The sequence below is a fragment of the Phascolarctos cinereus genome, unplaced genomic scaffold (assembly GCF_003287225.1).
Source record: "Phascolarctos cinereus isolate Bilbo 61053 unplaced genomic scaffold, phaCin_HiC Scaffold_4;HRSCAF=312, whole genome shotgun sequence".
Lineage (NCBI taxonomy): Eukaryota > Metazoa > Chordata > Mammalia > Diprotodontia > Phascolarctidae > Phascolarctos > Phascolarctos cinereus.
Window position 1 is genome coordinate 210,396,386 of NW_027555847.1, and position 16,024 is coordinate 210,412,409.

At 37.5% G+C, this 16,024-nt stretch overlaps 1 protein-coding gene across 1 annotated transcript in view; it reads left to right on the top strand.

Annotated features, from left to right (window-relative positions):
• Positions 1-16,024, top strand: part of LOC110193499 (phospholipid-transporting ATPase ABCA3-like) — a 337,264-nt gene that overhangs the window by 162,012 nt on the left and 159,228 nt on the right. The window contains 3 exon segments of the mRNA XM_078151735.1: positions 5,392-5,508; positions 6,304-6,421; positions 11,003-11,176. Of these exon segments, the coding sequence (XP_078007861.1) occupies positions 5,392-5,508; positions 6,304-6,421; positions 11,003-11,176 (409 nt within the window).

Below are 16,024 nucleotides of genomic sequence, written 5' to 3' on the forward strand. Positions count from 1 at the left end.
ATTGATTGTTTCTATGATTTGTTGTTTGACCCAATCATTTTTTAGGATTAGATTATTTAGTTTCCAATTATTTTTAGTCTATCTTTCCATGGCCCTTTATTACATATAATTTTTATTGCATCATGATCTGAAAAGGATGCATTTAATATTTCTGCCTTTCTGCATTGGATTGTGAGGTTTTTATGCCCTAGTACATGGTCAATTTTTGTGTATGTGCCATGTACTGCTGAGAAAAAAGTATATTCCTTTCTATCCCCATTCAGTTTTCTCCAGAGGTCTATCATACCTAACTTTTCTAATGTTCTATTCACCTCCTTAACTTCTTTCTTGTTTATTTTGTGGTTAGATTTATCTAGTGCAGAGGGGTGTGTTGAGGTCCCCACTAGTATAGTTTTGCTGTCTATTTCTTCCTGTAACTCAACTTCTCCTCTAAGAATTTGGATGCTATACATTTGGTGCATATATGTTTAGTAATGATATTACTTCATTGTCTATGGTGCCTTTAGCAGGATGTAGTTTCCTTCCTTATCTCTTTTGATAGATCTATTTTTGCTTTTGCTTTGTCTGAGATCAGGATTGCTACCCCTGCTTTTTTTACTTCAGCTGAAGCATAATATATTCTGCTCCAGCCTTTACGCTTTACCCTATGTGTGTCACTCTTTTTCAAATGTGTTTCCTGTAAACAACATATTGTAGGATTATGGTTTTTAATCCATTCTGCTATCTGCTTCCATTTTATGGGAGAGTTCATCCCATTCACATTCACAGTTATGATTACTATCTGTGTTTTCTCCATCCTTTCCCCCTATTTATGCTTTTCTTCTCCTTTTTCCTTTCTTCCCCCTTCACTAGTGTTTTGCTTTTGACCACCGCCTCCCAGTCCTTCTCCCTTCTATTAGCCCTTTACCTTTTCTTCCCCTTTATCCTTGCTGCTTCTTCTCTCCCTTCTATCCCCCTTTCTTTTTCTTTCCCCTTTTCCCTCCTACTGCCTATAGGGAAAGTTAATTTCGATACCTAACTGATTATGTTATTCCCTTCTTGAGCCAAATCTGATGAGAGTAAGGTTCAAACAATGCTCATCCCCTCCCTTCTTTCTCTCTGCTGTAATAGGTTTTTGTGTCTTTTCCTGTAATGTAATTTACCCTTGTCTGCCTCCTCCTTTCTCAGTACATTTTCTAGATCAGATTAATCCACTTACTTGGATCCATTTAACCACTTGATTAGATTTTTTTTATCATTATCAAAGTCAACTTAATCCACCCCTTTATGTATACTCCTTTAACATGGTGTAATAACAATACAGTTCTCAAGAGTTACAAGTGTCATCTTCCCTTGTAGGGTAAACAGTTTGCCCTTATTAACAACATATTATCTTTCTGTCCCATTTACCTTTTTATGTCTCTCTTGAGTCTTGTACTTGAAGATCAAATTTTATATTGAGCTCTGGTCTTTTCATCAGGAAGGTTTGGAAGTCCCCTATTTCATTGAATATCCATCTCCTCCCCTGAAAGATTATGCTCATTTTCACTGGGTAGTTGATCCTTGGTTGTAATCCAAGCTCCTTTGCCTTACAAAATATCATGTTCCATACCCTATGGTCTTTTAATGTAGAAGCTGCAACGTCCTGTGTAATCCTGACTGTGGTTCCATGATATTTAAATTGTTTCTTTCTGGCTGCTTGCAGTATTTTCTCTTTGACCTGGTAATTTTGGAATTTGGCTATTATATTCCTTGGCATTTTCAATTTGGGATCTCTTTCAGGAGGTGATTGGTGGATTTTTTTCTATGGCTATTTTGCCTCTGGTTCTAGGACCTCAGGGCAGTTTTCCTTTATGATGTCCTGAAAGATACTGTTCAGGCTCTTTTTTTCATCATGATTTTCAGGTAGACCAATAATTTTTAAATTGTCTCTCCTGGATTGATTTTCCAGGTCAGTTGTCTTACCAGAGAGGTATTTTACATTTTCATTTATTTTTTCATTCTTTTGCTTTTGACTGATTCGCACTCTCTCATTGTCATTAAATTTACCCAATTCTAATTTTTAACAAATTGTTTTCTTCTATTACGTTTTGAAGTTCCTTCCCCATTTGTCCAATTTTGTTTTTAGGGATTTGTTTTCTTCAGTGTACTTTTTTTTCCAGTTGGCCAATTGTATTTTTTAAGGATTCTTCTGCCTCTCTCATTTGACTTTCAAAATCCTTCTTGAGCTCTTCAAAGAAGGCTTTTTGGGCTTCAGACCAATTCATATTCCCTTTTGAGGTTCCAGATGTGGGTTTGTTGACAATGTTGTCCTCTTCAGAATTTCTGTCTTGATCTTCACTGTTCTTATAATATGAATCTATGGTATATTTCTTTTTGCTCATGTTGTTTCCTTATTCCCTGGCCTTTACAGAGATTGAGCTCTCCTGCTGGGGAGCAGAGGGAGCCTAGGTCTTGGTCACTGCCTTTGTGTGCAGGGCCTCAGATGTTGGCAATTGGAGGCTGTGGGGTTCTGGCAGCTTACCTGGTGTTGGGCTGGAATCAGCAAGGCTGGAACTCTAGGGCAACTCTAGGTTGCCTGATTTTCCTTTCCTTTAGCTTTCTTCAGCTCCTTTCAGATGGATGTTGCAGGGTATTTACGCACCTGGGGCCCATTGTAGTGCTGCTTCCCCTATTTTTGCTGAGGCACTGGGAGACCCATTTGCTGTAGTATGCCAAGGCACCTGTTGGTTTTCTGAGCTGGTTTCCACCGGTCCCCCAGCCTTCACTGAGGCATTGGAAGTCCAGGTGTTAGTGTTTGCCTACTCCACTACCTGGGTTTCAGTATCTCCTCCTGGTGTGATAAAGTGGGGCTTTCTGCTAGTTTGCTGGCATATCTTCCATTCTGTACTGCTCCCCTTCCCCCAGGGCAAGAGGGGCCTTTCCCGTTAATCCCTCAAGTTACCTGGGCTACTATAGTGCTGTTCCCCATTTTCTTCTGGTTCAGCTATTCCAGTGTTTTTCCTGGGGTGATATTTTCTGGGCTTTCAGAGGTTGATAGGGAAGCGTGAGAGCACCTTGCCTTTTTACTCTGCCATCTTGGCTCCTGGTCACACACCTTTCCATGTCTTCCTAAGATGACCTGAGCTGGGAAAATGACTCACTGTGGTTATCCCTTAAATTTCCCCATCATAAATCAGACTCTTTAAAATTTTTGTTTTGCTGGTCCTTAGTTTCAGTTGTTTGTTTGTTTGTTTGTTTCAGTAAAGTAAGAGGCAAGGTACTCAATGGAGAGAGAGAAGGGAGGTGGAAGTGTTGGGTGCTTGAGAAGGGAAGATAAATTTTTTTAATACCTTCTGTGGAGAGTAATAAGACATTGATTATGGAGGCACAAAATGAATGCCTTACTGCAATAAAGACCAATCATAATGGTTGTAAGAACAAACTTCCAGGGATATTTGTTTAGTATCTCATGAGTAGGAACAGAGAACGCAGATTGTAGAAGCAATCCAATACTGACTTTGGCAAGAAGAATAGAAATAAGATAAAAGGGCAGGATATTCCAGAGCAGAGGGGAGCATAGCAAAAAAAAAAAATAGCAACTATTGGAGGGACACTAGAGAGGATGGAAAGTGAAGTTAGAGCAGTAAAGTACTGAAAGATAAAGGTAACAGATCTTTATGAGGCAAAGAACAGGTGGAGGAGGAGTGAAGCATAGTAAGAAGTATAATGATAGGATATGATAAATAAGTGAATATCAGAGTTTCTTTTTTTATATGTTTTTATTGATTTCTATTTCTTATGTCACCATAATTTTCTAAGTTTCCCTCCCTCCCCCTCTCAGAGAGCCATTTATTTTTAGAGAAAAAAAGATCAACACAACTGATCAACACATAGAAAAAACATATGCAATATGTAACACCTATGGATCTCCCACCACAGTTCTAAATAGAGAAATGGAGTGTATGTGTGTAATGGTGAGATCTAGTGTGGGATCATCCCTATATGTGGCCAAGATGGAGTGAAGCAGTAGGTCAGAAGACTTAAGGGGGCCAAGGAATCGCGAAGTCAAGGAATTTGAGGGAGGATTTAAGTTTTTAATCACTTTTGTGTCATGGACGTGACAGTAGATATGTTGAAGCCTACAGATCTATTTCTCAAATAGTGTTTTTAAATGCATAAAAGAAATTATATATGATTTCAAAGGAAGCCAACAGTTAATTAAAATAAAAATATAATCTTTTTATCCATATTCACTGACCCACTGAAATGTGTCTGTGGACTCTTTGAGATTTGTTCAACCTCCGATCCAAAGAGATATTAAAGTCCCTTAGGATAAGGACAGATTTGGGGAGGAGAGGATGATGGTGAGCAAAGTATTGAATTCCTTGAGAAAGGAGAAAAGAATGACCTGGAGGTGGGCATACTATAGCCAACATAATTTGGATTGGTGATCAAGAGGACTTCAAAAGAGAAAAAGTCTCTGAAGTGAGAGTGAACAAGGAGTATTTTGACTTCTCCCTCCAGGACCAGTGCATTACTTATTTTCTTCCACTGCTTTTACTGGATACTTATCCCTTTCCTTTCTACCTGTGGAAACTGAAGAAACAAAGACCTCTGCTTTTACTGTGACCGCAAACCATAGAATTATAATATCCACACAACACAATAGTATAATACCATATTGTGTAATATGTTCATTATTATTAGCCAACCTAAAAGCAAAAATTATGTGTTGGCTTTACAGATTATCACAGTATACTAAACTGAAACTGATCCTGTTTTGCTACAGCCTGAAACATCATAGACCCATCTAATCTATTCCCCTAATTTTACAAATAAGGAAACTGAAGTCCAAAGAGTTTGTGACATACCCAAGACCATACAGTAAGTATCAGAGGCAGGATTTGAACCCAGTTCTTCTGACTCCAGAGCCAGATGGTGGTGACAGAAAGACAAATTTTGGCCCATTTTAAGGAAAACTTTCTGTTACCTGTCTCTGGATGTCATCTAGCAAAGACTAGGTAACTCCTTGCTGGGGATGTTGTTAATATAAAATCTATGCTTTGAGTAGGTGTTGGACTAAGTAATCTCTAGAGTCCATTCTTATCTTGTAAGTCTGTTTCTATGATTCACCAATTTCATTGTTAAATATTCTGCATACTCTCCCTTTCTTATTTTTCTGTGGCCTAATTTAGAGATTTCCACTGACCAATAACAGGGATAAAACTAGTTTCCATAGCCATCATAAATGATACCTATAGAAGTTCCTTACCTACATTCAGGGGTTTGGTTATAAAAGACCTACATCAAAGTCCTTCACAGATTTGTTTAACCATTTACTCTGACAAACCAATATCCAGGTAATTGTTTGATTTTGTGCCATTTGGTTTATGTTGCTTCCTTCTTCCTTCTCCCCAAATTCCCTCCTAGGAATACCTTCAAATGATGGGACTCAGCAGCTGGTTGTTCTGGGCTTCCTATTTCATCACATTCGTCTGTTCTTTTCTCATTACCGTCAGTCTGATGACAATGTTTTTCTTCATTAAGGCAAGTATTTGGCTTCTTCTGTAATACTGAAATTCTATTGTAAAGGATGTTTGATATTGAGAAGGCTGATAGAGGAAAACAGGGTGTACAGGGCAAAGTGAGAGATTTGGTAAGATAAGGCTTGGGTTCAAATCTCAGCTCTACCACTTATTTACTTGTATGACTTTGAACAAATTACTTGGGACCTCAGTTATTTTATTTGTAAAATAAGAGAGTTAGACTAAGTGACCTCTGAGAGTGCTTCCAGTTCTAAATCTATGAATGAAATTAGTTAATAGTGATTGTTTTAGAAATCTTGAGTCTAATCAAAACTATAGGTTAGTGTCCTAGGAAATAATACCTTAAATTTAAGGAGCTATTTTGCTGTTCTTGAAAAGTGAGTAGTCTAGTTTATTTCACATCCCACTGGCCTCCAGGCACTGCTTGTTTATTTGTTTTGGTTTAGACCTGCAGTTTCACTGGTGTTGGGAATTCCAAGAGAGGTAATTCCTTCTGCCAAGGCAGAGCATTTTGCACCTTTTAATCTTAGAGAGTTTCCTGGGGCATTAGATGTTAAGTGATTTATCTAAGATCATCTAGACATTGTATATAAGAGGTGGAATTTGAATCCAGGTCCTTCTGACTCTGAGGCTTGCCCTGTATCCATTATGCCTTTCTGCCATGAGTTTTGGATTAATTGCATTAATCATGCAGGAATTTTAAACAACATTTTCTATTCTCTTCCCATCTTTCCCTTGTTTTTATGTAATAACATGTACCTGTGTGACTGATATGATTTTTAAATATTTTTGGTAGATTTTTAACCAACCAATACTTCGCAACAGTGACCCATCTTTGGTGTTTATCTTTCTGGGGTGTTTTGCCATTTCTTCCTTGTTCTTCAGCTTCATGATCAGTACATTCTTCAATAAAGGTGAGACTAGAAAATTCTTCCCTGACAAATCATCAGTTTTTTCTTGCAGATGCACTGAGGATTTATTTGGTTGTTCCCTTCACTGCTGTGGAGTGACTAGCCAGGTTGGAGAGGATTAGGAGTCACAGCTAGCCCAAACTCTTTTCCATTCTTATTTTATCTTGCTTCAGATCCATTAATTTTTGTACTCCATTCCCTTCCAGTGTCTAAAATAGGACTGGCCACATAGTTGCTGCTTAGGAATTGTTCTCAATTGGTTACTACTTTTAGCCCAATTTTTATGGATAAAGATGTTTTGTTTTGTTTTTGTTTTTTTTAGGCAGTTGGGGTTAAGTGACTTCCCTAGGGTCACACAGCTAGTAAGTGACAAGTGTTTAGTCTGAGGCCGGAGTTGAACTCAGATCCTCCTGACTTTAGGGCCAGTGCTGTATCCACTGCACCACCTAGCTGCCCCAAGATGTTTTTTTTTTCAAACTGTTGATATATATTATGACCATAGCCATGTCAGAATGATATTTTATTCTATTGCGGTGTAATTTCTTATAGAATGCATTGATTATCTTTGCACAAAGTACTATGTCAATTGGTATTAAATTCTTGTAAAGCAGTCCCCACTTTGGCAGAATATATTTCCAGGAACATCATCTTAAACAGTTTTCTCTAGAGAAAAAAATCTGATTGCACATATGCAATCAATCAACCAATATGCATTTATTATGCACCTACTGTGTGATAGACTCTGGGAATCCAGATATAAGAATTAGGCAATCCCTGCCCACATGAAACTAGGGAGATTGTGTGTGTGTGTGTGTGTGTGTGTGTGTGTGTGTGTGTGGGTGTGGGTGTGGGTGTAAGATTATATGCAAAATATTTCCAAAGTACATACAAAGTAATTGGGGCAGGGGTGGGGGGGCAGTATATAGGAGCCAAATTGAGAAAGGTTTTAAATGCCAAAAAGAGGAACTTGTATTTGATCCTAGAGATGACAGGGAGCTGTTGGGAGTTCATTGAGTAAGGGAGTAAGAAGGATCAGACCTGTACTTTAAGAAAATCTCTTTGGCAACTATGTGGAAGTTGGATTGGAGTGAGGAGAGACATAAGTCAAAAAGACCAATTAAAAAACAAAGTAATAGTCTGGGTAGTAGCTATATGGATAGAGTGGGGGCTGTGAAACATGCTATGAAAATATAATCAATAAACTTGACAACTATTTGTATATGAGGAGTTGAGAGAAAATGAGACATAGAGGAGGACTTCAAAGATACTAATCTGGATGGCTAGAAGGTTGGTGGTATTATTGACAACAATAAGCATCTGGAAGAGAAGTAGTTTTAGGGTTAAAGATAATTAAAAATGTTTTAGATGTTAGGTATGAGACATCTATTTCAACATATCTGATGGACAGTTGATGATGCAAGACTGGAACTCAAAAGAGAGATTAGTATTGGATATATAAATCTGGGAATTGTCTTTATAGTGGTAATAATTAAACCCATAGAAGCTTAGGAGGTCAATTATGGAGGGATACTAGAGAAAAGGAATATAGGTCAGAGTCTTGGGGTATGTCTTTGGGGTGGAATATGAATGTCAGTCCAGAGAAGAAGCAGTCAAATATGTAGAAGTACCAAGAGAGATAGCATTGTTCTGGAAACACAGAGGGAAAAAAGAATATCTAGAAGGAGAGGATTGTCCACAGTGTCAGATGCTATGAAGAAGTCAAAAAGGATGATGATTGAGAAAAAACTTTTCAGATTTGGCAAATAAGAACTCATTAGTAACTTTGGAGGAAGCAGTTTTGGTTAAATTAATGAGGTCAGAAACCAGATTGCAAAAGATTAAGAAGTGAGAAGAGAGAAGGTGAGAGCAATAAGAGTAGGCAGATTTCTGTAGGAGTCTGTCTTCAAAAGGAAGGGGAAAAAAGGATCATAATTTGAAGGAATGGTGGAATCAAGTAGAGGTATTTTAAAGATTCTGGAGCCTTGGCCATGTTTATAAGCAATAAGGTTGTAACAGTAGATAAGGAAAAATTGAAAATTAGTGCATGAGATGGGAAGGGGGTGATTATGGTGGTGACTGTGTTAGCAGTCTGCCAAAAAAGATGGAAGCAAGGGGGTGGGTACAGAGGAAAATGTAGAAGGGTTGACTTTAGCAAGAAGAGTCATCTCTTCATGAGAGCCTAAAATAAAGGAGAATGGTAAATAATGTCAAGGAGTTTGAAAATGTAGAAAAGATGGAGCTTACACAAATGGTCTTTATATTTTTCAATAAAGATGAAGTATGGTCCTCAGCTGAGAGGGTTAGGTTAGGAGGAGATATGGGAGGTTTCAGGAAAGAAGAAGAGATTTAAAACAACCTTTTTGAGGAGTAGGAGAGAGAATAAAATGAAACGATTAAAAGAATTGCTGTACTTAGAGCCCATTTGAGGTTAAATAGCATAAATTTATAGTCATCCTGCTCAGCAAGCTAACATGACTTCCTCCATTTCTATTCAGAGACACATGAATTGAAGTGGAGGACATGGATGGTCATGACTGAGATGGCATAAAGCCTAGGCTATAAAGAATGAGGAAGCAAGGGACTTGAGAGGAAAGGAGAGTATGATGTTGAAGTGATCATCTATAGGATTGAGACAGGGAAGAGCTGAGATAAATGGCTGGAGAGAATGTTGAGGGTTGAAAAGACTATGCAATATTCTGACTCTGAATTCTTCTATTCCATTTATTTCTTTAAAATACCAACTAAAACTGGATTGGGTGTATGATGGCTGAAGGAAGGTACTAAGTTTTTGTCAGTTTTTGTCAGGTAGCATCAGAAGTATGGAGGTTTCATCTGAAAATATTGAGCAACATTTTTAAGTGCTCATTAGGTACCGTGGAACAATACAGAGATACATGAGATGAAGTGTTTTTCGTCAGGGTACTTAGAAATTTATGGAGAAATTAGACATTCATAGATAATTATAATACAATGTAGATATAGCAGATACTTTGGAAAATTGAGAGCATTTAGAATATTTTCCATTGAAGGAACTAAAGGAAACTTAGGGTAGTGAACAGAGAACTAGTCTCAGAACTGTGAAAACTTGGGTTCAAGTCCTGCCTCTGGCATATCCTGGCTCTGGGACCCTGGGCAAGTCACTCAAGCTCTCAGTGCTCTAAATAACTCTCTTAAAACTATAAATAAATTGCTGAGAAGGTACTGACCTGCGTTGGTGGAAGGAGTTTCCTCATGAGGGAGTTACCTATATCAATGAAACCACAGTACCATTCCCTATCCTTAGGGATATTTATTGGAGCACTTGTCATTTGAGCTTGGCCTGAAAGAATGGATGGAGGTACAAAAGTTCACTGAAAAAACACAATTCCTTAAAAGTTAAAATAGGAAGTTAATGACTATGTGACATCAAGAAACAATAAAATAAAGTCAAAAGAATGAAAAAAATAGAAGAAAATGTGAAATAAGTCATTAGAAAAAACTGTCCTGGAAAATAGGTCAAGGAGATAATTTAAAAATTATTGGACTACCTGAAAGCCATGATCAAAATAAAAAGAGCCGAGACATCATCTTTCAAAAAATTATCAAGGAAAATTGCCCTGGTTTTCTAGAACTAGAGGGCAAAATGGAAATTAGAAGAATCTACTGATCACCACCTGAAAGAGATCTCAAAATGAAAACTCCCAGGAATATTATAGCCAAATTCCAAAGTTCCAGCTCCTGGAGAAGATATTGCAAACATCCAGAAAGAAACATTCAAATATCATGGTGCCACAGTCAGAATCATGCAAGATTTAGCAGGTTCCACATTAAAGGAGTGCAGGGTTTGGAATATGATATTACAGAAGGCAAAGGAGCTAGGATTACAACCAAGAATAATAATCTACCCAGCAAATGTGATTATAATCCTTCGGGGGGAAATGGACATTTAATGAAATAGAAGATATTTGAGCCAAATATCCCATTACAAGGCATATGCCAAAATAATTGCAACACCGTCTTTTGTGCTAGCAAAAAAATTGGAAGTAAAATGCACAACATGACTGAACAGGTCATGGTGCATGAGGTAGTTGAGCATTATTTTGGGTCTTGACTGCTATAGAAATGGCATTAATAAAACTTGAAAGTCATTTGGTAACCAAGAAAAATGTCAGGGTAAAAGGAGAAGGACCAAATAGCAAGGAAAGACTGTGTACTACATATAAAATACCATATAAGGCTTCATGGAGCTCATAGTCTAATTGGGAGATATATGCACTTAGGAAGCAATTTGAGAGGGCATTTTTAAAAGATTCTAAATAGCATAAAGTATTATGTTATTTCTAAGAGGATGCAGAATAAATATTCAAATGGGTGAAGGTGGGATGAATTGAAGTTTTTCGGGGAGAGATGAGTTTTAAGGGCTATATTGGATATAAATTCATAGAAATCGTCAGGGGAACTATTATGAACAAAGTCATGTGTGATTAAATGATACAAAAATGGCCCCTTAGAGGTAATTTTGTTGCTTGTCATTTTCCAAAGGGTTTGGTTTCTTTTATTGTATATTGTTTAAATTATATCTATTTTCCCCCTCAAAATTTTCAGCTAATATGTCTGTTGCTACAGGAGGGTGCATCTACTTCATCACCTACCTTCCATACTTGTTCATTAATTCTCGATATAACCAGATGAGTCTTAAACAAAAGCTGTCTGCCTGTCTACTCTCAAATATTGCCATGACATTGGGGATCAATCTGATAGTCAAGTTTGAAATTAAAGGTGAGCATTTTCATTTTAAAATTCCATCTCTACTAATTTAATCCTTTAACAGAACTAAAAAAATGACAGCATCACCCTAGAATTTTAAATAGAACTGAAAATGTACTGGCATTATTATCGTGTTTCCTGTTATTTGGAGAGAATTTGGGATAGTTCTAAGTTAGAGTAAAAGTAAAAGCTTAATGATAATTAGATTTTTGTTTAATATATTCTTTCCAAGGAGACTGTGACTTGTGCAGTTAAGAGTTTCATGACCATTATAGATAGAGTGAATTTTTTTTTCTAAAAAAAGTAATCTAGAAAGTGATTGGTCCATTCTTTTTCAAAATTTATTCTTTACTAAGGAATTGGTGAATGATTGCTTTTGTTTCAGAGAGTCAAAAAATGACTATTAAATGCCTCTTAGCAGCTGAGTAATTGTGCAAGATCCTCTGGGAATACAAAAGAAGTATAAGAAATGAGCTCCCTTGAGAAGCTTCCATTAAGATTGAGGCTGAATATAAAAAACAGTTATGGAACATAAGACAGTATAGAGGTTAAGTGTTGTTCAGAGAAGGGAAAAGTCATTATGAGCTCTATAAACTCCTTTGTTTAGCTTTTAAAGCCCTTCAAGGCCTGGTTCTGATTTATGTCTTCAGCCTCATTATGTATTACTTTCCCTCAAAAATTCTGCAGTTCAGCCAACATAGCCTTCTTTCTGTTTCTTACATACTACACTCTTTCTCCCATCTCCACTAGCCATCCTTACTTTCTCCTCACCTCTGCCTCCTTTCTTCCTCCAGGATACAACTCAAGCAGTACTTCTTAATTGAAGCCTTTGCTAATCTCCCAAACTACTAGTTTCTGTCTTCCTTCCACAACTGCCTTGTATTTAACCATTTTATATTTGCTTATATTTATTCTCTTTATAGTATAATATTACATATATATAATATGTATATATATGTATATGTATATATATATATATATATATATATACACACATACACACACACACACACACACACACATGAACTTGTTGTTTCTCTTGTTAGAATGTTAACTACTTGAGAGAAGGATTATTTCATTCCTTATATTTATATCCCCAGCACACAGCACTATGCTTCACATATAGTAGCCATTGATAAATGGGTACTGACTGATTGATTGATTCATATGTATAGCATTTAATTGAAAAATGGATTAGAGAGGAAAGTGACCATACTCTCTTTTTGGAGGTTCTTTTAATAAGCATAATTGAAGAAACTGGCAGTTACTTACCTAGAATAGAAAATAGACTTACAGAGATCATAATACCTGTATTCAAACATTTGAAAGATTATCATGTGGGAGAGAATTTAGACTTGTTTTATTTTGCCTCAACATAAAGAAAATCTTGGTTCAGTGAGTACAAAGAGACCATTTTGGGCTTTCGTTGGTAAGGAAATACTTCATAACAATTAATGCTATCCAAAAGCAAAATGGGCTGCCTCTGGAGGTGGTGAGTTTCTCCTCATTGGAGGTCTTCAAGTAGAACCTAGACATTATGACCATTTGGCTGGGTATTATAATGGAAGTTCATTTTTAGCTATGCATTAGACCTAGATGGCTTGATTTATAGGTACAATTAAGAGAGCCTTGACACTAGATCAGTAGTACCTGAGTACTACATAGCAGTACATAGTACATAGTACCTGTGTAATTTTGGACAATTCACTTAATTTCCCTGGGCCTCAGTTTCCTTATTTGTTAAATAAGAAGGTTAGAATAGATGGCCTCTGATATCCCTTTCAACTCCAGAACTATGCTCCTATGATCCCTTTCAACTCTGACACTGAATGACTCTGAGGAGCTGGCCTAGGCTAGTTAATTAAGATTTTTGTTGTTTTGTTGTGGAAGTGAGGCTTGGACCAGATCTGTTATTTCATTGATGTAGGGAGCTCCATGTGAAGAAATTCTCTCTGTCCTTCAGATCAGCACCTATTCTTCAACTCACACATAGTCTTAGAAAGTTGTCTGGGGCACTTAGAAATTATGACTTAGTCAGGATCATACAGCCCGTATAAGAAGAGGGACTTGAATACTGAACTTCATTACTGTAAGGCTAGCTCTGGAGTCTGAAGTCTATTCTAATTTTAGATGTATGATCTGTTATCTCTATGAACTAGGCCATACTGCCTTTCAGCTAATTGTTGATAAGAATGGAGATAGGAAATATAAGAATCCAAAAGACAGGTTTAGAAGGAAGAAATAGATAGAACTTGACAACATAGAAAGAGAAAGGGGAGTCACAGGTGGCTAAGATTTCCAGCTGAGAATCTAGAAGTATAGAGAGATTATTAAAAGAAGGATGTGGAGGGGCAGAGCCAAGATGGGGAGTGAAAGCAGTGACTTGCTTGAGCTCTCCCCCCAAACCCCTCCAAATACCTATAAAAAATGGCTATCAACAAATTCTAAAGCAGCAGAACCCACAAAAAGACAGAGTGAAACAAATTTCCAGCCCAAGACAACCTGGATGGTTGATCAGAAAGGTATATTGTGCCAGGCTGTAAGCGGAGCACAGTTTGGCATGGGCGCACAGGCCACAGCGAACTTAGAGCAGGCCTCAGAGGAATGAATCACAGGCAACTGTGGCGGCTTCCACAACCTCTCAACCCATAAATGCATGCCAAAGACAACTTAGAAGGTCAGTGGGAAAAGTCTGTTTCTACATTGCTGAGAGGGGGGGCAGCTGCCTCCTGAGCTTCTGGCCCACAGACTGAGGGGGAATCCAGTATCTGATCAGAGAGGGATTGCAGGGATCTCTTTGCCAGTGCTGAGGCAGGAATCTTTTGCTTTGCCCCTGCTTGTATCGGAGTCACAGTTCTGGGCGATGGTCCTGGGGTGAGGAGGAGTTCTGGCACAGTGGAGCTGTGCAGAAAAAACTCTCCTCACAGTTCCAGAACACAAAGGAGTGCTTGTGGTCATTAATAGACCAGAGCACAGGCCAGGAAAGGAGTAAACAACTCACCCCTTATCATATTACCTTGGAAGAAATGAAAAAATTTACAGGTCCCTGCAAGTATCTCTGAGAACAGCTGTACAAACCCCCAAAACTTGGGACAGTACGTTCTCCACATTGGAAGCAGACTCTTACCTTAACAAAGAGTTTAAAACTCAAGCAATTGGCTGGGATCATGAGTAAGCAGTGCAATAGCAAGCACTATATGCTTATAGTAAAATAGTCAGACTGTTATTATCTTACTTTGGTGACAAAGAAGATCAAAATATACAACCAGAAGAAAACAACAAAGTCAAAGTTCCTACATCCAAAGCCTCCAAGAAAAATAAGAATCAGTCCCAGGCCTTGGAAGAGCTCAAAAGGGAATTTGAGAAGCAAGTAAGAGAAGCAGAGGAAAAACTGGGAAGAGAAATGAGAGTGATGCAAGAAAATCATCAAAAACAAGTCAACAGCTTGCTAAAGGAGACCCAAAAAAATACTGAAGAAAATAACAACCTTAGAAAATAGCCTAACCCAAATGGCAAAAGAGGTCCAAAAAGCCAGTGAGGAGAAGAATGCCTTAAAAAGCAGAACTGGACAAATGGAAAAGGAGGTCCAAAAGCTCACTGAAGAAAATACTTCCTTAAAAATTAGAATGAAGGAACTGGAAGCTAGTGACTTTATGAGAAATGACGACACCATAAAACAAATCCAAAAGAATGAACAAATAGAAGACAATGTGAAATATCTCATTGGAAAAACAACTGATCTGGAAAATAGATCCAGGAGAGGTAATTTAAAAATTATTGGACTGTCTGAAAGCTATGATCAAAAAAAGAGCCTAGACATCATCTTTCAAGAAATTATCAAGGAAAACTGCCCTGATATTTTAGAACCAGAGGGCAAAATAGAAATTGAAAGAATCCACCTGAAAGAGATCCCCAAAGGAAAATTCCTAGGGATGTTGTAGCCAAATTCCAGAGTTCCCAGGTCAAGGAGGAAATGTTACAAGCATCCAGTATCATGGAGCCACAGTTAGGATAACACGAGATTTAGAAACTTCTGCATTAAAAGATAAGAGGGCTTGGACTATGATATTCTGGATAGCAAAAGAGTGAAGATCATAACCAAAAATCACGTATGCAGCAAAACTGAGTATAATCCTTCTAGGGTAAAAATGGACATTCAATGAAATAGAGGACTTTTAAGCATTCCTGTTGAAAAGATCAGAGCTGAATAGAAAATCTGACTTTCAAATACAAGATTCAAGAGAAACATAAAAAGAGATAAGCATGAAAGAGAAATCATAAGGGGTTTAATAAGGTTAAACTGTTTATATTTCTACATGGGAAGATAATACTTGTAACTTCTAAGGACTTTCTCATTATTAGGGCAATAGAAGGAGTATACATAAATGAAGGTGAGTTGAATATGATGGGATAAATATGAAAAAATAAAATTAAGTGGTAAAAAGAGGAATACATTGAGAGAAGGTGAATGGGAGGAGTAGAATGGGGTAAATTGTCTTACATAAAAGGTAGGAAAGAGCTTTTGCAGTAGAGAGGAAAGATAGAGGAGATGGGGGGAGCACATGAGGGAATAACATACACACTAAATTGGGTATATAAACTATCTTACCCTACAAGAAAATAGGAAGGAAGGGAATAAGAGAATGGAAGGGAGACTGAAGGGAGGGCAGATTGAGGGAAGTGGCAGTCAGAAGCAAAACACTTTTGAGGATGGACAGGGGAAGGGCGAGAAAGAGAGTTACTCAAATAGGGAAAAATAGGATGGAGAGAAAAATGTAGTAATCATAATTATGAAAAAAAATTTATAGCAAGTTCCTCTGAAAAATCCTTATTTCTCAAATATATAGACAACTGAGTCAA